This window comes from Carettochelys insculpta, chromosome 1 (assembly GCF_033958435.1).
Source record: "Carettochelys insculpta isolate YL-2023 chromosome 1, ASM3395843v1, whole genome shotgun sequence".
In the NCBI taxonomy this organism is placed as follows: domain Eukaryota; kingdom Metazoa; phylum Chordata; order Testudines; family Carettochelyidae; genus Carettochelys; species Carettochelys insculpta.
Genome location: NC_134137.1, coordinates 88,923,422 through 88,949,681, shown reverse-complemented (window position 1 = coordinate 88,949,681; position 26,260 = coordinate 88,923,422). Strand labels below are relative to the sequence as shown.

General features: G+C 40.3%; 1 protein-coding gene across 2 annotated transcripts in view; it reads right to left on the bottom strand.

Moving 5' to 3' along the window:
* Window positions 1-431: 431 nt before the first annotated feature.
* Window positions 432-26,260, bottom strand: part of SCEL (sciellin) — a 67,190-nt gene continuing 41,361 nt past the window's right edge. For both annotated transcript variants that reach the window (XM_074982877.1, XM_074982876.1), the window contains exons 13-21: window positions 20,659-20,715; window positions 18,347-18,403; window positions 15,344-15,403; window positions 12,784-12,867; window positions 11,028-11,099; window positions 8,534-8,608; window positions 6,576-6,684; window positions 5,017-5,119; window positions 432-1,064 (exon numbers count right to left, since the gene is read on the bottom strand). In XM_074982877.1, the coding sequence (XP_074838978.1) occupies window positions 1,048-1,064; window positions 5,017-5,119; window positions 6,576-6,684; window positions 8,534-8,608; window positions 11,028-11,099; window positions 12,784-12,867; window positions 15,344-15,403; window positions 18,347-18,403; window positions 20,659-20,715 (634 nt within the window). In that variant the 3' untranslated portion in view covers window positions 432-1,047. The remainder of the gene's footprint in view (window positions 1,065-5,016; window positions 5,120-6,575; window positions 6,685-8,533; window positions 8,609-11,027; window positions 11,100-12,783; window positions 12,868-15,343; window positions 15,404-18,346; window positions 18,404-20,658; window positions 20,716-26,260) is intronic.

Here is a 26,260-nt window from a genome sequence, read left to right as displayed (position 1 = left end):
TGCCACGCTATACATGACTTGCACTCCTTGATGCTTGACCAAATTGCAAAGACCTAGCCCATTAAATTTAACATGTCTTGATATAACCTTTTTTGACCTGGGTCACCAAGCTAAGTAATAGCAGACAATTAAGAAATGCCCAGATAATTCTTTCAACTAAATACACCTTTCTCCACTAGTTTTTTGTCTAGAAATCAGTTGATTTCCATCTCTATTTTTTTACCTCTCTTAAGTTGTTCTATAGTCACACTTGTTCAATGCTTTTCCACTGAGATAAAAAGGAGAAAAAATAATATTAATTATGTCAAATAATGTAAATGATGTAAATGATCAAGCAATGATTCCACGGACAGAATGCGAGGAGCCAAAACCTATCGCTGTAGCTCAGTACATCACAGTTTGTAAATAATGCAGAATATTTCTGGTTCTTTGTCAATAAGTGTAATGTACCAAATGAAGAGTGGTTCTTTTTATTTCTTAATATATTTTCTGTACCAAGAAAAGAGCTTTTTATGTTCTTTATAATTAGCAGTCACAAGGTGTTTGCACAACCACCTTACAAAGTAAAAGACTATATTAAAAAGTAATGTCATGCAGAGTATACATTTTATAATTGTACTGGATATCCATAAAACCACTAGTTTTAAAATCTCATTACATATAAATGTGCCAATTTTAAAGGTAATAGTTCTTTATTTGTTACCAGGTATATTTTTGATAAAAAGAAAACAAATCCTTCAAAATTTACAGGACTTTCATATGACACTTTAAAAGGTTGCTCTATTTCTGCTAAATCTCATGAAGAAATTACTACGTCACATATCTGATGGACATACTGAGCTATACATTTTGTTGCTTTCTGTAAGCATATATAAAGTCATTTGAAGTCTCCTAAACTATGTTCCTATAATAACTACTTAATAATTTAATACTTCATATATGTCAGTCCTAACAAAAAAAATTGTTTTACTTATGTTGTTTAAGTATTAGGAAAATATATTTAACCAAATACTACTGTATCTTTATCCTCGTTTCTGGCAATCAAAACTAGTAGATCCATTTTTCTGCAAGACAAAAGAAAAGATTCATTAGAAGCATAAGGGCAAACATAGAATCAGTGCTTTCTAAACACACCAAAATGAAGGTAATTTTATTGTTGCAAAGAGTTATTTGGGGCCAGATAGTTAGCACTGTAAACTGACATAATTCCATTGACTCTACAGAGATTTGTCAACTTACACCAACTCAAGATCTGGCCTTTAATGTTTACTTCTAATAATTTGTAACTGACACTATACAGTATCAATTTTAACTGATTTTCCCACTGATTTTTGCAATGATGAAAGCTGGTAATGCCCAGAATCCATTTATGTAAATCTGTTTTGCTTGAAAAAAGAACTGGATTTGACGGAAGACCAAGAGTTACACATGCTGGATTCCAGGATGTTTTGGGAATTAGTGATGTTACATTTGAATATTTTGTGTAATATTAAATATATTGCACAATAAAACCAGGGCTTGATTTTCCACTGCTTTCCTCCTTATGCAGTCATTCACACCTGTCCCTAGTGGGTGTAAAACACTGCCAAATCAGAAGGAAAAGATTTTGCACCTTCATTTAGCACGTTTGGCATACGTGTAAATGACTATTCAAAGCTGGTAGGTAGTGGAGAGTCAGGGTCCTATCATAGAATCATAGAATCATAGAAGAGTAGGACTGGAAGGGACCTCGAGAGGCCATCGAGTCCAGCCCCCTGCCCTCATGGCAGGACCAAGCATTTTCTAGACCATCCCTGAAAGCCATCTATCTAACCTCTTCTTAAATAGCTCCAGTGATAGAGATTCTACCACCTCCCTTGGCAATTCGTTCCAGTGTTTGATCACCCTGACAGTTAGGAACTTTTTACTAATGTCCAACCTGAACCTCCCCTGCTGCAATTTCAGTCCATTGCTTCTTGTTCTATCCTCAGAGGCAAGGAAGAACAAGTTCCCCCCTCTGCCTTATGACACCCTTTTAAATACCTGAAAACTGCTATCGTGTCACCCCTCAATCTTCTCTTTTCCAAACTAAACAAGCCCAATTCTTTCAGCCAACCATGGTGAATGGCAAATGGCAGTGCATGGAGCCACTTCCTCCCTCTCACTAGGCACAGCCTATAGGCCATGGCCGTCCCCAACTTGCCTGGATTTGGCTCACGAGGCTTGGGTCTCCTCCCTGCTGTACAGAGTGGAGCCAGCACTAGCACTCCAGCCCAGTGCTCTAAGCCATGGCCCAGATCTGGCCAGCGAGCCAAAGGTTCCCCACACCTGCTATGAGGTATACACAAGTTTTTTTCTTTTGTAATGGCAAAAAATGTTTGCTCTGACATTGTTGAATGCATTCAGGAGGGGTCATCTCCTGCCCATTAAACCTAAGTGGGCCATTCTGAGATATCACAAAACAAAGATTTTGGCTAAGTCTATACTAGGAAAATAAGTTGATTTCAGATACGCAATTCTACCTATGTCATTTGTGTAACTAGAATTGGCGTATCGGAATTGACTTATATCCCTAGTGAAGACCTAGCCTCTATACTCTCACATCAACCTCCCTTACTCCACACAACTGCCAACCCCAGAGAGATTGATTTTGCTACATCTTCACTGGATGCACGAAATCAAACTCTGGAAGATAGACTCTGACTGGGTCGATCTTCTGCTTTATATAAACAAGCCCTTTGTTAATTGCCCCCACACCCTGAAGGGGCTACATGAATGAGGACTGTTTGTCCCATCAGCTTGAATTCTGGAAAAATGCAAAAGAGGAGCTGATGAGATTTATATTTTTTTCATTCTTCTTTTCCTGTTGGGATTCTCACACGGCCAGAGCTATAACACAGAAGCAAAGACATTCAGGGTCAAGTGGGGTTAGCCCTACAATACGTTCACTGATGACCAACTATTAAAACTCTGTCACCTTCTGAAAGTCTAGATTCAGGTTTCTTATGGATAGGGAAGCTGAGGCTGTGATTAGGGCTCCTGACAGTAGACTTTCCTCCTATAAGGGTTAGGGTTCATATGGTTAAGCAATCTGAGGCCAGGATAAGGGTTTCTACATTTAGGGGAGTTGGGGCCAGGGTTAGAGTTCCTTCAGGTAAGCAGCCTCACATTAGGATTACTCCAGCAGAGAATTTGGGGCTTGTGTTATGATTCCCAAGGAAATGATCCACACTTTTGCAGTAGCATTACTGGGGAGGGACAGCTCAGTGATTTGAGCATTGGTCCCCCAAACCAAAGGTTGTGAGTTCAATCTTTGTGGAGGCCATTTAGGGAGCTGGGGCAAATAGATTAAAAGGTGTAGCAGGGGAGAGCTACTATGGGTACAGAGCTTTGGACTAAAGTTAGGGTTTGATGTGAAAGAGCCCATGTTAGGTTTATTACAGGTAGAAAATTTGGACCTAAGGTTACGACCCCTGTGGGTATGCATCTCCACCCTTGGTTTAGGGTTCCATGTGTGGAGGAGTTGAGGCTAAGATTAGAGTTCCTATTGGGACATGGGTTACGGTTCCTATGCATAAGCTTCCTTGACCTGGTGTTAGGGTTCCCATGGGTAGGTACCCGCCTCCCAGCGTTAGGGTTTCTATAGGAAGGGGCCCTAGGATTAGGGCAGCAGTTCTCAAAGATTGTTGGGAGCCTGAAGTGGGTCTCTACCTTGTCTTAATGTGGTCATCAGGGTTTGCGTTTGATTAGCTGTGGCCCAAGGCTCATGCCCAAGCCCAAGCAATACCACTCAGAGCTCTGCAACTATCATCAGCCCTAGGTGACATGGCCCAGGTTACAGATGCCCATCCTGGGCATGAAGCTCTAGGGCTTCGTCTTTGGGCCACCTACCCAGGGTCTTGGGCTTTATTTTGGCCCGGCTACCCAGGGTCTTGGGCTTTATTTTGGCCCGGCTGCCTAGAGTGGTGAGGCTTGGTGGGGCTCAGATTTCAGTCCCCTTTCTTGGCATCATATCATAATTTTTATTGTCAGAAGGGGGTCACAGTGTCATGAAGTTTGAGAACCTTTGTCCTGAGTATAACACATTTGTGTACACATGGTTGCCTGATTTAGCCTTGTAATAAGGCTACATTTGCGTGCCTTTTCTGAAAGGGAGGGGCAGTATAGCCACAACTTATAAGTTTACAGTGCACAGTACTACTGTTGTTGGTAAATAAAGTACTCTGCATACATTTGTGTTTGTTTCTTAATATCTAATTTTGCTTTTCTTTAGTGTTATGCATTGCTAGGTATACCTCTCAATTATCCAGAATATTTAAATATCCGGAAACCTCCTGGTCCCAGGGCTTCCAGATACGAAAGAGTTTACTGTGTGTGTATTCACGTTTATATACTGATTAATAAAGTTTTTACATTCTACATACTTATTTTTTACACATTCCAAAAGGGGAGGGTTTTATCATATGAACATAACTGGAATTTCCATCTGTTTGGATTATATTAGACAGGTTCCAGGAGTGGGGGTTGTGGGGGAGGCTACTAATTGCAGGGATGAAAAGTGGGGCCCAACAAAAAAGTTTGGTCACCTGGATCTAAGGTACAAATTAACCTAGGGTAACTGACTGGTCTCCAGGGACCGAGAGCAACCTGAATATTTTGTCATGTTTTGTGTACAGCAACCATCACTAAGTCCAGCTTGCCCGGGTGGCAAGATGGAATGGAATGCCCAACAGGACTGCCTGTTTCTCCATGGTAAGATAGTTATAGTGTGTTAGGAGTTTACACTTGTTACTGTGCTGGTTCTATCAAATTTTAGAACATAGAAATAGTTTGGGATCCCCACTCTGCTTCTTGACAGTCTGCCCTGAGGTTGGCACTCACAGCTGTGAGCCGCTCCAAACAGCATGAGAGATGTCACCACAAACAGTTATTGAAATAAAAACCGTATCACATTTTTTGAAAGATACTTTGGCAATCTGAGGGGTGAAAAAAAGCATTTAATTCAGCCTGCTTCAGCATAGTCTTGTTTCAACTTACCTTTAATTTTGGAATAGCACGGTTCACAATGCACAGTATTTTTGTAAATCCAGATGCTGTCTCCTGCTTTCAGATCTTCCAGAGACTTTTTGCACACTTCACACTTTAACACATAATTATATGTACAGTCTTTAAGTAAAAGGAAATCCAAAAATGTGTCTAATGTTTAAGCTCTAGTGTATAAGCATCCAAGGACAAAAGTGTGGTCAGTAGTATTTCAGTGTAATTGAATACAATTTTTCCAAGGAATAGCCATCAAAATCAGCAGTAGAATTCTTAATTTCATGTGGTGACCAAGGTTATGCTCAAAACTTTTCTGTTAGTCTATAAGGTGCCACAGGACCCTTCGTTGCTCATCCTGTAGTGTGGTCCAGATAAGAGTGCTGTTTAACAGTCTTAGACTTTATGGGCTAGATAGCGGAAGCAATAGGAGACACTGCCCAAAACACAAGCCATGGAAGACTGGTCAGAAACTGAGCTGTGAGTGTGAGTTTGAGAGTGAACATGAAGGCAGGAACTCCTCAAAAGGAAACGAAAAAGGTAGCGAGGAAGCACCAGACACAGAAGCACTTATAGTTTACCTCTGAGAAAAAACTAAGAGCATTGGCTAGCAAAGAGCTTGGAACGGTGAGCAAGGGAACCATCTCCTACTTGATTCCTACTGTGTGGAGGGAAACAGGATTCCACATTCATTTTTAAATAAACATGACAGCATGAAGGAAGTACCTAACTCCATTGTTAATGTCTCCCCTCACAGAGACAGCCAAAATGTTGGATTCACATCAAAAGGGGTAACTTTCCCTTTGCTGTGCTGCCCAGCCTCACTAACTCCTACTACTCCTTGGAAAATACAGCTCCGTCGTAAGCTTTCTGGGGCATCCTCACTGCTAATAACCCCCAAATTCCTCCAAAAAACAGACCCTCTGACAGTGGGGGCAGAGGGGACAGTTGCACAGGGGCCCAGCATATCAAAGGGGCCTGAAGCTCCATTGGCCATTGCTACTACGTCAGTAGTGGTGGCGGCTGGAGCTGCAGGACCTTTTGAACTGCTGCAGCAGTGCTGTTCCACTGCTCTGCATGGCTGTTAGGGAGGTGGGGGGCCCAGCATCACAATCCAAGCAGCATTAAGGGCTGACTGCCCTAGGCTCTGCCCCTTCCACCCTTGACCAGCATGCAGCCCTGCCTCGCTGCCACCTTGCCCCAGGCCCATGGCTGCTGTCAGATCCACTGCCTAGAAAGGAGTGGTAGGAGGGTTCTGGTATGTAGGGATACAACTGCAAGTTAATGCAATCGAGGGCTTCTCCTGTAGGATTAGTGGGTGGGAGAAGCTGATGAAGCCCTATTGGTTCCCTCATCACCAGCATGGGACTGGGAGGGATAAAGACAGGTGCATGGTGTCCAGGCAAAAACTTCTCTTTCCCAGTGCAGGTTCTGTTCTGGTCCTGGGAGGAGAGGTGCTAAGGCCTTTATATTGTTTGATGATATATGTGATATATCACATGATGCGCAGGGTATATTTTTATTTACATATCATGACAGCAGGTAAAATCTCTTCTTACCTTGAAGCAAGTTGAGTGACAGCAAATCTGCAAGGCATTTAAGATCATTTTAGCTTCTATGCCCAGCGGTTTCCGGCAGTACGTACACATTTCTTTTTCAATTATAGTCCTGTGTGTAGATAACATAACATCAGCTGTCAGAAAAGCAGATACCATTGAAACCCAGGGAGAGGACTGATTAATTTAATACATTACTGTGGAAGGCCATTAGTATACAGCACATCAGTCAGGAATGTATGAATGATGCACTGATATTTCGTGGTCTAATAGCAGTGATGCATGTACTGAGGGGGACAGAAAACTGATAAGTTCATTTACCAGACAGGAAGAATACTGGTCTTCTTTTGGTGAGCTGAATTATTCTAAATGACAATCAGAACATACTAAGTTGCTGCCTAAGTGAGGGTGTGAACATTAAGGCGCACTACCATACCCCTAGCTGTGAGGGAGTTGTCCGGCACAGGCAGACAGTATTTCTGCTCTAGCCAACTAGCAGGGTAGCTGCAGAAGCCTGGGTAAGGGGTCCGGCTAGCTGCCTGAATATGTACTTTGGGGGTCACACAGATGGGATGGTACTCAGGCAGATTGTACTTAGGAGCCCCTGACCATGCCACCTCAAACACACTGCTATCTTTTATACAGTAGCTTCTTGAACCAGTATGCTAATTTACCTCAACTGGAGGGGGCAGGCAGGCTAGTGCTTAGGTGCTTTTAATGGCTCAGAGAAGCAATCTAAGCAAAATGAGGGTTGTATCTAGACTCACAGGCAAGTGCCCAATCCTATACTGAGTTTGGTGCAGAAGCAGCTGGAATCAGCTTTCTGCTCTCTTTGCTGAAGTTGACAGTCCTGCTCTCATTGCTGTGAAATTAATGCGTAATGTTTGGAGCATCTCAGTTGTCTCTGCCTTTTCTTGTCATATTGCTCCCAATCCTTCCTCTAGACACTTTTATCTGGTGCTGCTGTTCCAACGGCATAAACTGAACTGATTTTGCTCACAGCCACACACTGTTACACTCGTGTATGCATTCCTTTTTGCTACTGATGTTTGTCCTACAAGGCTATCCATACCAACACCCCTAAAAGTTCACATATTAACCCTATTTTCATTAGGAGTTTGCCTCAATAGGATTACTGCCAAATAATGAGGAAGTGAATATTATCTGAAATCTCACTGGCTTCCATTTATTGATAGTGAGTTGTTACTGTCTTGAGTAGGAAATCCTGTACTTGGAAATATCTTATATATTGTTAAAAAGAAAACTTGTAACTGCATTTCACCCTGTATTAGCCTATTTATACATCACTGTTCTCTGAACATTTGGTCATTACAGACTCTGTTCCCACTATAGCGAAGAGAATTGTCCAAAACCGACGCCTGCCAAATTGTTTTATTAAAGATAACTGTCATCAGTAACAAGACTAATGACATAGCTATATGAATAGTTGGTACACAGCAGGTCGGGGTATGTATCTATCCCACGTTAATCTGCTGTGTGCTCTGTGTGGATATCTAGACCCAAGGATGTCTGTCATGCAGAGCTCGAGGCCATGGAAATTCCATTGAAAGGCAGGTCTGTCCGAGTACACAGTTTGATCGTGATGGGAGTGGCTTCCATTGCACTTGTTTCCCTATAGATATAGGCAATGTGTTTTTCATGCTAGTACTTGCTGGTACTGAGTACTGGCACCTCGGCAGCCTCAGCCACAGGAACCCTGGATAGGGGGCAGGGGGGACCCTGCTGGCCCTGTGTCCAAGAACCAGCTGAGCACACAGCTCTGCCAGCAGCCCCAGTCACAGGAACACTGGCTGGGGACCAGAGGTGGACGGGGGAGAGAAGAGAGAGAGCAGGCTGAGTACTGGCTTCTCTTATTATTTTTTCCAAAAAAAGCACTGGATATAGGTGATCCCGTAAAGTGTCTGTGTTCCACAACAGAACACGTCAGTATTCATACATACCAATCAGAAGTAGAATAAACAGTTTTGATAGACTTTCCAGCAACAGTTTTTTCATATGCATCATTGGGTGATTTGCTGTAATACAGTGAATGATGAGTAGTTAGCAAACAATATATATAACTTTTCAAGGTTTTATTGCACTAAGGAAAATGTTCAGTTCATAAATGTTAAAATATTATCCCAACCAGTAGTCAAGTGTTAAACTCAGCTGAGAGATTAGTTTTGTCTTTGTTTTGCTTTAATACCAAATTGAGAAAATTAATCTGAATTTAAGAAATAAAACAGAATACCATGCTTTTTGCTTTGTTGTTTTATAACTCCTGTGCATTACAAATTGAAATCACAAGTTCATTGAGCAGAATGTGAAATATGATACTTTGACTTCCTGTGATTACCTCCCAACTAAAGCTGTGTCTACACTACAGAGTTCTGTCAACAGATATTTCCCAGCAGAACCTCTGTCTACAGAACATGTCCACACCCAATACAGGCCCCCCCCCCGTCGATGCCCTCTGTTGACAGAAAGCAGGCAGACTGCCCAGCCCTCTGTTGACAGACCAGCCAAATGAAAGCTCTGCAAACAGGGCTGCCTTGTGAACCGGAAGCCCTCTCTGTCAACAGAGGGTCCCACCCGGAGTATGTACACTATTTTTCTGTCAACAGAATCTGTCTATAGATGCACTATGCCTCAAACTTTCAAGACAGAACTTTGCTGGGAAAACTGCTGTGTTCTGTCGACAGATTCTAGACGGAACACATATAGTCTGGACGCTCCCTAGTTTTGTTGACATCAGGCCTCTTCTGTTGACAAAACTTTGTAGTGTAGACACAGCTCAAATGTTATAGGCTACGTCTACATGGGCAGCCCCTGTCGACAGAAGTTAGTGTTGACAGACAAATCTTGACAGAACCTCTGTAGACATTGTATCTACCCACAATAGACTGCAGTGCCTTTTGTTGAAAGAACAGCTGAATAGAAGCTCACTGGCAGGCACCAGAAGCCCTTTGTAGATAGAATTGTCTACACCAGTGGTTCTCAAACTCTTCGGCATTATGCCCCCCTTTTGATTTTTGAGAAACGTTTATGCTGCCCCTGCCTCTTTTCTACCATGGGCCAGCCACTCCAGCTGCCTGTGAGCCACCTGTCTGATCCCCTCCCTTCAGCCAAGATAGGCACCACCAGCACCTCATCTAACTCCATCCCCCTCCATCCCCCTCCTCCTCCCCACAACCCACACTCACTCACCTTTGCAAGAGGCAGCTAGCTCCACGTAGGGCTACGCCAACTGTCTGCTTTTTATAGTGGCTGAGCCAGGTAGCCCACATGAAATGCCAGGGGCTGAGAGCTGGAAGCAAGGGCTGGCTCTTTTTTGGGGTGGGGCAAATGACTGGGGGTGGGGGTGGTTGCCTTGCACCTCCCTGCAATTTCTTCACCCACCCCCAGTTTGGGAAACCATGGACTACACAGTCGCTCTGTTGACAAAACACTGTCACAGTCACAGGCTTTGAACTTTTCTGAACTTAATTAATAATCCTATTTCCTTAGGACTTTGTTGTAATTATTACCTTACGGTAGTACTGGAATTTGTACTACTCTTTTATAATACAGTTAAAATAGCTTTTAAGGGAAGGGCTTACTTGTATTACATGCTTTATTTCCAAGAGCCTAAGGGTGGTTTTGTGATTAAGGCACTGGATTAGAACTCAGGAAATTTTGGTTCCATGCCTAACGGCACCACAGACTTCCAGGCTGCATCCACATAGACATACTGACATTGACTCTTATGGGAGTTTCACCATGGCAGGACATCTCTAATTTGTACTACAAAACCACACAGCCGCCCAGGTGGCGGAAGATGCCCAAAGGAACACAATGAAATACATCGTACAATCAGCCCTAACTGTAACACTTCAGGTCAGTGCTACCTACTTTTCAGGTTGTGTTGGCTTTTGAGGAGAGGTTGTGGTCACCTTGCCTCATTGTACCTCCTTCCTCCAGTGAGCTTTTCTCTTCTGAAAAAGCTGTGCACTGCTTTATGTGCAGACAGCAAACCAAGTGTGAATTTAACTTGCTAATTGCTATGGTCCTTATTTTAATCACAAGGGGCTTATCCAGAGAGGTTACTGTATATGTGTCAACATCTTCACAGAGAGGAGACTCGGGCTTATCTCTGCCATTTCATATTTGTATTGTTCAGATGTCACTGGCCTCTCTGAACTTCTCTCTGCAGTTCCAGTTGTTTCTCTCCAATCTCATCTCCAACTCCTTATGTTAAGCTACCATTTGTGCTTTTGGGATGGAGTTTCAAAGCTTAAAACTGCATTAAGGATGGAGATGTCATTATATGTATTCGGCATCCAGCTCTCCACAGCATTTTCAGATTGTGTGCACTTTGACTGGCGATAGCATTGCTTGTGCTTAAACTGGCATTTTCAGAATTACTGCATACATAAAAACAGTAGAGAAAAGTATTTGCAGGTGTCTTTCCAGTACCTAGTCTCCTCATACGTTCTTGTGTACACAACAGTGTCCTTTGGACTTGAGGAACTGGTTGAAGCATTATTGCTGAAATACACACAAACATGTATAACTGCATCTTTTTAAAGTTAATGATACTGTATACAAAACAATTACAAGAGGCTGTAAATATTAACAAGGATAATTCCTAATTCTGAATTTCACTGATTATTTTAGGTACCAATCTTACCCTCACAAAATTCCAGGGACCCCAGGGCCTCAGTCAGAAACTCAGTGCATATTGTTTCATATGATAGCAGGAAACTATTCACTACACATAATAGAGTAGTACAACAAGAATTAACATTGGAATAAAATCCAACCTTTCTTCCCCAGGAAATTTCTCATTTCAGGATTATGTTTTTTTCTTTACATCCTACCACGCTTTCCTCAGAGTTGGGTGTGTTGAGTATTTATTCAGAGTCCTGAAGTTATGTTTCCGTTGACTCCTGGCAAAATTGTCCCCCAGGCCTTTGTGGCAATGCACAAGTGTAAGAGCAAGAAAAAAAACCCAGCATCCTGCTGCAGACGTAGGAAGACGAGGGACTTTACACCTGGCTCTTCCTTGCCCACCCTACTCCCAAGCAAGAGCTGGGGAGTGGGTGGAAAGCATGGGAATGTGTGAAGCCTTGACCTCGGATGACACAATGCACCTCCCATTCTTCATTACTGAATAATATCTTGCACTGCTACCAATAAAGGTCATAAGCAGAATTCTTCCCCTCTCCCACTTGACAAGGAGCAAGTGAGGAGGACTGAAGGAATTATTGTCTGAAATCACAGGTTTTTTGCTTTATGTACAGTTATGGACTGCCACTCATACAGGACAATGCTTGCAGACACAGTCTAGCCCTATGTTAGTAATATGAACTTAAGAATATAAGAACGGCCACACTGGGTCAGACCAAACATCCATCTAGCCTAGTATCCTGTCCTCCAACAATGGCCAATAGTGATACATCCCCTGTCATCCATTTCCAGCTTTTCCATCTTGGCTAATAGTGACTGATGGAACTACCCTCCAGGAATTTACCTAGTTCTTTTTTTTTTATGATTCTTTTCTTATCATTTTGCTGTTTGCTCTTGAAGAATAGCTACACTCGTTTTCATGTTTAAACATCTCTGGAGTTTTCATTTCCTCATCAAGAGTGTTCTTTCATTCTGATAGAACGATACATTGTTTATTTGTTATCAAAGACTTAAACTTTGATACACCTGTTAAGACTTCCTGCAGAAAAACATGCTATTTCTTTGTTTCAGCTGCTCTCCTGCTACCCTGCTCTCCTGTCTCCAAGTATCCAGCCAATACATTTGGTCAGTTTCCACTGTGATTTATAATACAAGTGTCTGTTGTTATGGATAGTAGATAAAGAAAGAGATCTCAGAACTGAAAAAGAAGCACCTTTTGAAAATCTATTTGCTTCTGTATGTCTCTGGCCTGAAAAGCAGACAATCCAATAGAGTTCTGCTATGAAAGGTGAGAGATAACACAAGGTGTATCTGCCCACCACATTCCTTGGAGCTATATGACCTGGAGGTTCTGTCTATGGCATAGAGCTGAAGGGAACAATATATATATCCTTTCTTTCCCTTGTTGTTCCCCAGGTTGGAGGAAGGATTCCAGACCAGACTCCATGGAATTGCTATGCATAGAGACTATTTACCTGGATTTTGTTTAAGAAAAAGTGCTAGAGGCATTATTTATTTAAACTTTGTAACCAGACTACGGTACCTGGATCTTCTGTTGTCATAAGAGGACTTTGTGTAACATCTGTTACTTGGAGCATTAGCAGAATCATTGGGTTTCTCAGTTGTCCTAAAAAAAAAAAAAAACAGGACCAAGATTTATGACAAGCTATATTTTTAAATCATGCTCAGTCAGAGCACTTTCAGTGACTCTTGACAGCACAACAGAACTCTGTTACCAACATTGGACAAAATGGATAAAAGACATTTTCTTTCTTTACATTTTTTTAAAAAGAGTGTGAATGTGTCAGGGTTAGGGGAACAAGAAAGGAGGAGGGCAGTGGGGGAGGAGAAGAGGCTGTGTTTTCAGAAAGCAAGGTATGCAAGTAGATACACAAAATCTTAAAAAGAGAGTGCTCAAGACACCAAAAGGCCACAGAACCTTTTCCCAAGATGACAAAAGCAGCTAGTTTGGTACAGAGATGTTGCAAATGGAAGATTGCTTACAGAACCAGTTACAGCAAGGGGGATTATATGTGGTGTGGTAGAGCCAGCCTTGCTCTTGGGCTCCAGAACCCTTGCCTTGTTCAGTGTCCCACAGGCAGCTCAGGTCCTATGTGTCCCGTTGGAGTCAGCCCCAATGTTCCTGGGCTGAAGAAGCTGGGGGAAAGCCCCTTACTCCCAATTGCCTGGGAGAGGGAAGCCCCAAACTTTTCCTTATAGGGGCTCTTCACTTCTCCTTGCTAATCCTGGTACTCTTGAAGCTCTTTCTGTGTTCTCTAACTTGCTCTCTCTCACACACACATCCTCTGTTCTCACCACTCCAACTCCTTGCCCATTCCCTCCCCAGTTCCCAGCAGGGGTGGCCTTTTAACCAGTCCTAGGGCAGCCTCAAGTGCACGCAGCTGGCTCTTAGTTTGTAGCAGCCCCTCCTTGGCTGCTTCCCCAGCTCAGCTGTTCCTTGCTGCCCTGAGGTTGCTCTCTGTTCCTTTGCCAGGTGTTGCCTCTCTTTTACTGAGCTAGCTTTCTGGTCTAACCCTGTCACAGTGGATACAAGGCATTGGGACTTGCTGGGGGCCTCTGCAGACTTGGAGACACATTCAAACTTCTAATTTTTTTTTCTTGTTAGCTGAAGGCCAAATTCTGTACAATTCTCATTCACAGCTCTCTTGTTTACTGCCAAGTTGCAGTATTGATAGCAAAGATTTTTCTATGTTAGCTGTATTTCTGCAATGCTGGTAATGGATTTTTGGGTACATACTATATTTTAAAAGGGGACTTTAAAATACGAGCTTAGAACAGAACAGAGTCGAAAGACAAAAATAAGGACACTACTTTTTATGCAGAGTTTTGTTCTAGTCCAAGAACAAGCCACACAGAAAGTAAAGTCTTAAGATCATGTTTTAGTGTAATCCAGTGATCAGTACGCTAGAAATGACTAGCTAGATGCACACCAAGCAGCACCAAGATTCCTAACAGCATCAACAGTTTCCTACAGTTTTCACGGCTGTAAACATGACTGTCTACAAAGCATAAAAGTCAATCTCATCGATCTAATGCAGTGATTTAAAAGGCAAATGCTAACAATATTTGTGATTTATCATTTTCAGTGAAGCACTAACAAAAGGCCACTATTATCATGTATCAAAAGCTAGAACTCTGACAAAAGTTACATTCCGAGAGAAAGTGATAACCTTGAGCCTGAACAATGGTTATTCTGACTCTGGTTGTATTTGTTGCAGTGTAATTGCCAAGGTCTGGATTCTTTGCTAAATGAATCTCCCTCAATATCAGTGTTTTACGTGCAGTGCATGTAGCATGAATCAGTACTCTCCATTGTGCCTCTACCTTCATATGGCAGAGCCACTTCAATAGCTGACAGAAGTTGGTTCTCTATTCATTTTCAGCCTTGCCTCTCTGAGGAGGCTGCTAGCCAGGGCACTATCTTGATGAGGTCTTTTGTGATGTGACCACCTTTCTATTAATAAAAGGATTGAAATTCATAATTTCCTGAAATGACTAATCTTTTTTAACTATTTAGAGTAGGGCTTTCCATTTAGATGTAAAGCTTAATGAGGGACTTTCCAAACAAAGACAAAATACCATGAGTGATATTTTCCCTGAAAGTCTGACTGCTAAATTCAGCTTCATGAAATGAATTAAAACTTCAAAAGCTCAAGTGAGCAGGAACTCTAGACGCATTGATATATACTTTAAAGTACCGAGCACCTTATAAATGTATAAATGTAACTGATGTAACTAAATATAGATTTGTATTTCTATAAGAAATTCATGTCTGAACACATTACTTCCCTTAGTGCACGCAAATGAATTGGTGTCACACAGTACTACTACTAGGGGTATTGTGACACCAATTCATTTGCATGCACTAAGGGAAGTAATGTGTTCAGACATGAATTTCTTATAGAAATACAAATCTACATTTAGTTACATTTATAAATAAATTCATACATCTTTCTGAAGATCTGCAATTTTTACATTGGTAAGGAAAATTTCTCTGCACAGGACTACACAGCAAAATGCTGCCCCACTAGGAAACACTTTGATTTTCAGTGACTGTAAGACAGAGCTATGAATTGTCTCACCGATTTCTGTTTTGCTCCACAGGAGTTTTTACTTCAATGAGATCATCAAGACCTTGGCCTCTGTGAAAATGAAATACACCTCAGTGTTAGTCATAATATTCAATTCAATTATAAATTATCTATACAGATGGACCAGCATTTTAAAAAGGGGGAAAATTCTGTGCTTTCAACTAGTGAGAGATTGCTGACTACACGGCATCATTGTGCTAGTCGCCTGGCAAACACTATTTCCCAGGAGAGAACCCCCCATCTGGTAAACGTGGCCTTCATTCTTGGTTCCTAGGTGCATGGTTTTACTTTTGGCCATATTGAAATTAATAGTTTTTGCTAGTGTTCAGTTTACCAAGCATTTCAGATGGCTCTGTATCAATGACCTGCCCTTGTCACTGTTTGCTACTCCCACAGTATATATCATCTGCCAAGTCTCACGGAGGGTTTTATGGTTTCTTCTAAGCCATTGATAAAAAAATAGCACAGAACCCCACCCTAAAAACATTCTGTCAAGTTCTCTGTTTTACAAATACATTTTGGGAACTATTAGTTAGCTAGTTTTTAATCCATTTACATGTGGTGGTTTGATTTTAATAATTCTATTTTCATTATCAAAGTGTCGTGCAATAAATATCAAGTCAATTGTGTCTGACAGCAATATTATGCATTTTCTTTGGTTACTGTATATCTCCCAACATTTCAAGTGACTAAGGCAGGATGCAGCACCACTCATGTTTGGCCCAGCCACTCATTTAAAGATGGAGACAAAAGCACAGATGACTCAAACCTGAATGGTACCAAGTATCAGAGAAGTGGCCATGTTAGTCTGTATCTGCAAAAACAATAAGAAGTCCTGTGGTACCCAATAAATTAACAGATTTTTTGGAGCTTAAGCTTTTGTGTGCAAAGACCCACTTTGTCAGAAGCATTATATGCATGCCATGCATCTGATAAAATAGGTCTTTGCCCACAAAAGTTTATGCTCCAAAAATCTGTTTGTCTATAAGGTGCCACAGGACTTCTTGTTTTTGCTGAATGGTACAGTGACCCTGTGCATCAAGCTGCAATGCCATTTGCATTGGGAGTCCTCTCAAGCGTAGGATCGGGACAAACAACACCTGTTGCCTCCCTTCCCGACCCTTACTTCTTGGGGCACCCTGAAAATGGAAAATATTTCACATTCACTGGGCGAAAGAATTTGCTGGGGCAGGGAATCAAAGCAAGACAAACCCTGAAAACCTATGATTGTTGGGAAGTTTCTTGCTATGTTTTGAAATGGAAGTTAGGGACCATATATGACTATACAGAGAACCCCATCTCTGACAACATTAGAGCATGAAATATAATAAATATAAAGCAAAAGCATATCTTGGATTTAGTACATATTTATGGGTAAGAGGTTTTTGTTAGTATCAGGTCCTGCAGTCAAGTATCATGACAAGTTAATCAAAATGCTGTGAAAAAGTGAAATCCAGTAAAAGCACCTGCATAATATCATGACACAAACATAGATTTATTTCTGTATGTATGAGACTCAGCAAAGATTAATTGTATACGGTACAATTCTTTGGCAAATTGGTGCAACTTCCAGCACAAGGTATTTACACAGAGAAGACTGTTCACTTTAATTCCACTAATGAATGCAGTAACGAATGTCATTTTCTGGCTTTCTAGGTCTTCATTAAAACCATTTGGTGTTCTTTGCTAATGGGTGATTGGCACAGTAAGAGTCTGGATCAGGTTGGCCCTCTACAGAGAAGAGATTGCAGAAACTAATGGAGATTGCAGCATATCCCTCCATGGCTCCCCTACAGTTTTTTTTTTCAAAGCTGGTTTTAGATCCGCTTGGCTTTACCCTTGGGAGCTGTTTTACCACTGTATTCTCATGCAACAAATGGCTTTGGGGCTCTCCTGTCCCCTTCGTAGGCATTGGCTTTCTCCTTTTTCATTAGCATGACTGGAAAGTAAATGATACCAAGCAACTGTTCATCTTACTAATGAGGGACTTCAGGAACTATAGTAAGACAAAAACTGTATATATGATATAACGTCATGCACTGGGGACAGGAAAACTGAAACTTCCATATTAACTATTCCTTACCTTATTTTAAATAATAAAACCATACCTTCATTAGCTGAACTACATGGTAAGATAAAGATCTATACACTATCTAATTCACTGCTCTTTTTTTTAATGCTGATCTATTTTACTAGCATTCTTAGTTTCTTACATAAAAGTTAAAGTACAGTACTAGTGTAACACTGAATTCCATGCTAATGTATAGAGCTCACTATATTTTTATTGATTGTCCAAGTATAGTTGGCTCTTTTAGGGTGTCATGGACTCAGCTTACCTAAGAGAAGCTCTATTTAAGAGGACAAGCCAAGAGGTATACAGGGAGAAATTGGCAGTATTGATATGAGAGCACTCTAGGGGAGCGCACCTGCCACAAAAACTGACAAATACTTCTGAATTACAATTTTACTTGATCTAAGAGAATGAGGCAAAACAGAAAATTGCTGAGTCTCATAATTTAGGTATAGGTAGCTGTGAAATCATGAGTGTCCACTGAACAAGAAGAATAACCGATGTAGAATAATAATCGTGATACACATATGATACTGTATTTTAGCAACTGTGACAATTTCACAATGGAGGATGTAGCACAGAATAGCAGAAAAAGAAGCTTAAAATAATGTGGAAGTCATATCTTTATTATTTATTTAGGCAGATGAATGCTGAGAGTTTTGAGTTTCAATAATAAACAATACATTTCTCTGTAAACTTTCATTAACATCTATCTTAAATTATTTACATTTACTAGCTTGTATTTATTTAAAGACATAAACATGGATTTTACTTTAATTACCTAGAGAAAATCAATTAATTGTTGTCAGTTTTGACCCCCGTAACCACATTTACTGAAATAAATCTTCAGTAACAAGACAAACTTAGCAGCAACCCAACTATAAATGCTTTAAATTTAGAGGGAACATCACTTCAGGACTTGCCTCTTATTTTTCTTTTCAGCAGTATTTACAACAGTGAGATCATCAAGGTCTTTTCCTCTGTGAAACAACAAAAATAGTGCAGTATTAAAATATTCTGCTTGATTATAAAATCAGATATTAATAGGATTTCTTTAAAGAGATGAAGAAGTTAATGCATTCCACAGGAAAGAATGAATACTGAATAAGTTTGTTAGTAGCTCAGAAATAGCCACAAAATATGCTTACATTTCCATCTGCAAGACCAGATTTGTACAATTCTAATGCTTCCCACAGAAGCATTCACTTCTCTGGATCTAAATGTGTGAAAGTTATCAAATGATTTGAGATGCCTACTCTATATTATATGTGCCAGTAAAAGGAGAAATGAATTTTCTGCAGAATTCTGGCACTAATTAACAGTCCTCCAAGGCACTCATTTTTGTTACTACAGATTCAGCCCCTCTCATCTGGTGCCCTCGGGACCTGACTGGTGCCAGATGAGAGAATTTGCAGGATCACAGGAGGTCAATATTTTCTAGTATATCAACAACACTGTCACTGCTTACTGGACTTTTAGAAGACATTCAGGGGTAAATTACACCTAAATAACTGCACAGAACTCTGGGAGTCAGGACAGGAGGCTGTAAACAAACTTTATTGGACCCTGGGACACTTGGCCACACCCACGGTAAGTGGTCATCCAGCTAACTAAAATCATGCCGGATTATGGATGTTGCCAGATGAGAGAGTTCCAGATTAGAGTGATTCAACCTGTAGCATTAGTTCAGAAAGATAAGGAATATTGCAAACACTAAAACTAAATAAGCTTGCATTCTGATACAGAACTTCTGAATAAACACAGATTTCTCCTCTAAAAATATAAGCATTTTTAAAACAAAGATAGAATTTAAAAAAGACCAATTCTTTTACACTTCTGCCATTAAATTACTACAGCAATCATTTTTTGCAGATTTAAATCTGCATTGATTATTTTTTATGGGGGGGAAGCTTTTAAATACTGCCTTCCTTAAATTCATTTGAAGTATTAAATACAACACAATTACAGTTTAAATATAGAAAAACACACTTTTTAAAAGAAACTTTTTAAAGTATCTGAATTTTAATACATGACTTTTCTTTTCACTTTATATACCTTTCTCTTTCTCACATGAAGAACAGAAAAATGTGTAAAAATACTCAGCTATAATTAATACAACAAAAGGATGGGTCCTTTCTAGGGCTGCAGGTGGAGAGTAAAACCAAAAGGTTAAATTAACTCCAACTAGCCAATTAACTCTGCCTATAAACTTCTTTTTAGCCTTTTTCTTAAAATTGTTTTTTGAGGATCATGAAGATCCTAGTTCAGATTTCATTTGGATGTGGAAGTTTCACACACAGGTCAGCCTGCAAAGTTAACAATCTACTCATAACTGAGACTGTGGTTCTGTTGAGGAGGTCACAGATGTCATACATTCTGTACTTCCCATTACTTCCACAGTTACAGCAGCTGGTGAAGCTGGCCCTGAGTCTAGCTGATTGGGCAGTCCTAGGTCAGCTCCCCTGAGTTGGTGGGAGGAGGAAGTAAATGGCCTCACAGGGGTTATAGAAGAAAAAGAACTCCCATTCCTGCAGCAGAGATCTCACAGAGCAGCGGGGCCCTAGAATCAGAGATTTAATCATGAATATTTGTATCAAAACAAAAAAACAGTCATGTAGCACAGAGAAAGATGCTTTTTTGTTTTGATGGAATACAGACTGACATGGCTATCTCTTTGTTACTGTGAATGTTTATAATAAAAGTCATGGACAGGCCATTGGCTGTGAATTTTTGTTTATTACCCATGACCTGTCCACAGCTTTTACCAAAAATAGCCGTGATTAAATCTTAGCCTTACTCACAACAGCCTAATCTTGCAAAACGGTGGATGCCTCCTGCAAGTCACTGAGCACCTCAGCTTCCAATGGTGTCCAGGGCGTATGCGGGGTGTGTGTGTGTGGGCTAGGATGCTGTTGTATAGTTGGGGTGCTGAGAGCCATTGAACCAAACTATAAATCCTGTCTATACTGGTAACCACTTCAAGTAGGGGGTGTGACAGCACCCACAGTTCTTCTAGTTCCAGCACCTGGGTGTTGTCTGATTAGTACATAAGTACTATTTCATCATTGCTCTTATGTTCATTCTAATGCCATCCTGTACTTCTGAATGCCCAGTGCTAATTTTCAGTTATTTAAGAACTTTATGGATTTTAATATTAGTCTTTTTTCAAACTCCAGTAGTTATAGATGACCATCTGCATCAAAAAAATAAACACTGAGATCCTTCCAAGACTTACCCCTTATCTTTTGTGTTAGATGTGGAATTGTCTGTGAGAGCATCAAGATTCTGGTTCCTTTAAAGATAAAGCAAAACCAGAGCAGGTCACAATCAGTACATAAACTGTTCATTACTTCAGGCAAGTCCTTAGTTTTAGCTAAAGAGGTTATCGACACAGTTTTAAAGAACAACGGAATTAAATTGATGGCAAAGTTGAAAGCCTACATTGCTTTATTGATTCAGTTATATATAACCAGGAAATATAAACCCATTCAGGTATTTCCATTTGACCTCATCAAGGCCTAGTTATGTTTTAGAACATGGGTGTCCAACCTTTTGGCTTGCCTGGGCTGCACTGAGTGAAGAGGAATTGTCTTGGGCCGCGTATAAAATATATAATATAGTTAATGTATATAAATCACATAATAATGTTAGAAGTTTACAATCTTGTGGGGCCGCATTACTAGCTGTCCAGGGCCGCATGTGGCCCGCGGGCCATGGGTTGGACACGCCTGTTTTAGAAGCAACCATCTACACCTAACATCTGAGTCAAAAGGGTAAGTTCCTTCTTAGCACTCAATCATAATAAACCCCACCCCAGCTTTAAGACCTTTTAAAAATAGCATGCCCTTTAGCCAGCAATTAGCTTTAAACCATAAGATCACTGAACCATAAAATCAGCAACATTTTTCAATAATGTATGCAAGAATGAGTCCCTACTGAGAAAAAAACAGGGCATAAGCAAGAAGGAATTAATCAGTGGAAACACTCTTTTTGGCTTCTGTTATAGGCCAGTCAGCCCTTTGGACTGCCCGGTCCTGATTTAATTCTTGCTGTATTGGTGGGACAGTGTGGCCAGCTGCAAACCAGGTGGGGAGAGAGGAGCATTCATTATATAAGGCTGCTCATCCTAGGCCCTCTGATCTCTGACTGGCAGACATCATTTCCATTGTCTGATATTTCAAAATTCAAGTTTACTCTCCATAAAATTACTGCTACTTAGAAAACAGATTTTCTGTTCCCTGGAAGATTCTCACATTCATTCTGAAACAAAAAGAAAACCTGAAATTTTAATAGTTCTTTGCAGAATAAAAATTTCAAACACATTTTGTTTCAAAACTACTGAAATATTTGCTTCACTAGCATTGAATCACTTCGTTTCAGTAATGTTGATGCAACATAAAATTATATATTATAATAAAATTACAATAATAATAAATACTGAACTGAAAAATAATCAAAATGAAATCATTCTATAACTTTCTATTTTGACATGGTCCTACAAAAAATGTTTTCATTTCAGTAAATCGCATTTTCCAATGTAAAAGTTTTGGTCAAAAACTTTTTGAACAGGTTTTCCATAAAAATCAGTCCTGTCATTGCCTGTACACTTTAATTAGGTTACTATCTTGTATCATTGATTTGTGAGGGAAATGAGAAATGGGTTGGAAGTATAACAAAAGAGCAATTCCTCCGACAAGTACCACTCTGACTTCTTTCAGAACCTTGTCTCATTCTCCAAATGCAGAGGGAGGTAACCAAAAGAGCAAGAAGAGCCATTTTTTTCGAATGCGGTAAAACAGTCAATAATTCAACAGCCGCAATGTGTGTGAATACGAGATGTTGCTTAATAAACAACATCAAACCATACTTTTTGTAATCCCTGTTTTAAGAACAGTGCACACACATATGCCACAAGGCAGTGCACGTATTAAAGGGGGAGTTATCCAATGTTGCAAGATCACAGATTGTTTGCTATTTAGATATGAGCTTTGGTGTGTTCACTGAAATATCAAAAATAATCAGAAGGGTTTTTTGTTTGTTTTTTTAATAAACACTTTGCATGTGTAGCGTACAGAGCCATAAAGACCTTACAGATCCGCATGCAGCTCTGGAGCAGCACATTTCAAACCTCTATTCTAGTGCATAGTATTGCATGTTTGTCATCACCTGAAATTCCAATAGCTTCACATGAAACAGTTCTATTTTTAACATTATTTAGTGAAAGAAAATGACAAAGGGGGTTGCAAGATTTCCTCTTGTTATTTGTCTTGTAAATTGGGATTTACTCGGAGATTACCAAGATCTTGCCTTCTTTAAGGATGAAACAAAATTACCACAAGGGCGTCAAAGAATATTCAACATCAATGGCCTAACATTATGTATAATGGGGTCCACCATCTTGTGAGCACCCCTCTGTGGCAAAGACGTACAGTGTAAGATCTTCGCCTGATTGTCTTCAAGGCTCTGGGTCTAGGATTAGACTAGCCCTATCCACAGTGGTGTCAGTTCTTATGTTAGACTTGTAACCACTAGACCTGTGCCTTACCCAGGTGTAAGTTCAGCCCATGCTTGGAGCTGTCTGTAGTGCTGCTGGTCTCCCAGACAATACAGACATCTGCGCGGGTTGAGCTCCTGTGAGGAACTGCCAGGCCTAGCTCAGCAGCTTCTTTTATATCAGCCTGCTGGGTCCTAATTGGCTGCCACAGAGGCAGTCACTCCAGCCTGCCTCAAGGACCTCTTTGCTGCTCCTCTCACTGGGATGGGGTGAGGCAAGGCCTCTAGCTTCCTATAGTGGGCCCTGGGGCTTACTCCACCCCATCACAACAAGCTATTACTAAACATGTAATCTACATAGTCTTCTACAATGTCTGATGTGTAAATTTGATATATTTGTAGATTTGATATTTTATGGCAACAAATGCAGTGTTGCCAGGTACCACTATGTTACCACAAGCCTTGAGACATTCAATGTTTTTTTAAAAAAAGCTCCAGATCTTGAATTTGTTTGATTATGTGAGAATTCCAGTTTTCATTAAGAATAAGTTTCTAGCCCATGGTTGTATAAAAATGCTTGAAAATGTAACTCTAAGGATCTAAAAGCAGAAGGCAGATTAGAAGAACCCCTTATTATTTTTAAGCCAATTTCATGATGCTACTCTCCCATTAACAACTACCGCTGCTCATTGGGGTTGGTTTAATTTAAGAGAGCTCTCTCCCCTTGGCATTCAAGGGCTCCATGGGATATCTTATAGCAGCACAGCTGCAGGGGCTGTACTTCTGTAAGGTATCGAATGTAGCAATTACCCTAGTTGTTTCTAATTCACTTGGGGTCTGATCCCAAGCCTGCTGGAGTTACATGCCTGGTACATCTGTTCTTAATTAAACCCTAATCTAGCAACTGAAGACATCCCAAGTGTCACGGATCTCATGTGACACTCATGTATGCAGACGAATCTTTAGGCATTCCTGCATCCCAGAATTAATGTTGCACATTCATCTGGGCTCCAGAAAACAGGAGGGCTTTGACCACCGCTGCCACAGGGGCTTCTGTGGTGATTGATGAAGCATTCAGATGGCCTCTCTGCCTTCCCCTTTGGCTGCTCTCAAATCATCTAGCAGGTTCTCAGACATAAGGAACAACAGAAAAGGAAGGAAGCAGGATTGGTGATGCAGCATGAGTGCCTTATCAACAGGAAAGGGGCAGGTTCTGGAAATGTGTGAAGTGACAGCCACCATGGGGGCAGATGGGAAATGAGGCGGGACCTACTGGAGGGCAGCAAGATAGAGGACAGGTTATTGAGGAGGACAAGGGAGACAAAGACAACAGGGAGACACAGGAAGGGAAGAAAAGCAGGAGGTGCTGAAGGGAGGAAGAGGGAACACAGTAGGGTAGAATAGGCATGGGGGACTGTAGGAGGAAAGCAACTGATAGTGCTTATGCCACCATGTAACCAGGTTGCCCATTCATGATTTTATCTGCATCTCCTGACACATTTGGTGTTTCTTAAAGCTGAAATCACAAGATTGCCTGAGATTCTCACTTTGACTCTTAAAATGAAGCTTTGGATGGTTTGTTTAAATAAAGCATTCAATAATATTGTGTAGAGGGGGAAAGGGAACAGGATTTGTATGACTGTTGTTTTCCATAGAGCATTGATTCATAAACTGTTTTCCAGACAGAGCTTGCTGGTCACATGACTCCAACTCTCTTGCTTATTTAAAAATGCTGAGTAACATAAAAAGTCAGCTAAAGCAAGATTAAATACCTTCCATTACTCCTCCATGTAAATTCCTTTTAGTTGCCACACAGATGTTATCTGATCGTCAGTAAGAGAGGAATTGGTCTGAGCGAGCAGGAATATTCCAGGAAAGAGTCTCACTACTAAGATGAAAAATTAAAGTTTTCCATAGTATCTAATTAGCTGATGCTCGTAAGACCCATTGACTTTCAAAGAGAGTTTGCTTACGCATAGTGTGTTCTACTGAGCATATCAACTGCAAAACACTCTAACACATTGCACTCTCACCAGTCTTTGCTGGTGCCTAGTTTTGATGTGTTCCCATTAAGAACCTAGGTCCCTTATACGTATTTAAAAATTGTACCCAGGGTACGTAATATAAAAAAAATGTTGTGGACGTCTGCCTTACAAAAATTGTATAGCAATTTTCAATTAGCTGTAATTGTAGCTTGTAGTTTTCCTGTTGCGATTCTTTTCTCAGAAACACATATACCAAGTTTTGTTGGAGATACCAGACTATAAAAATTAAATTCTGTTAATATAATTATAATATATTTTTTATAAATATATAAATGCACATGCTCCAAAGCAGTTCAAGATAACTCCCAGAATATGTCAGCTCATCCTATGTTAATATTAGAATCAAATGTTAAAAGGCTCTCACGTTTTCCTACCAAATATAGCATAATAGGTAAGAAATTAAAAATACACTAAACTAGATAAAATATTAAATAGTACATATTCAAAAACCTCTGTCTAAGGTATTTATAGAGCTCAAATCACCATAGTGCCGAGGAATTGTAATGCAGTAATTAAGAATAGCACAAAAGTATAATCAAAGTGGGGTTTGTTCTTGCTTTTCTAAGGGCTGGACATCTATAAACTGAGGTCTTTTTTGTTCTTCAAGTCAGTTTTTCTGTTTGAGTGTTTTCCCTGATGGCTGACATTTCTCTGTTTATACAGAAGAAAGAAACTGCATTAAAGGAATTCAGATTTTCAACCCTGGATTACATAAACTTCAGTATGTATTCTCAAACTCTTTCCAAGTAGACATAGTTTGTTTTAGATATCTGGCAATCCGGACAGTGGCCAGAAATTTTAGATAAAGAAAAATTCCTTCAGATAATTTATCCTTTATTCTACACCCATGCTCCCTTAGAAACCTTCACCACTCCAACTGAGGGTAGAAGAGATCATGTTGCAGGGCGAGAAGAAATATTTTTGCAGGGGGAATGGCTGTCTGGGCTAAGAAATGAAACAGATCACAGGAATGCCATTTCTCTGGCAGAGGGAGTTAATTATTTTCATCTGGAAATCATGACAATAAAATAAACTCCCTGTAATTCTCAGACAACTTCAAATGTTTCAAATTAGTATTAAATTTACTTTACTGTATATATTTAAATAACTACCTCCCTACCCAACTGCATTTTTTCCCATATAAGCTAGTCTCATACATTATAGAATGGTGTTTTCATTTCCTGTCTAACGGGACATTAACAAAAAAGGTTTTACTTCTGTAATAAAGCAGGAGTTCTACACTGTATGTATCAGCCCTGTCAATCATTTTGTTTTATAAAATAAAGCTGAGGAATCCCA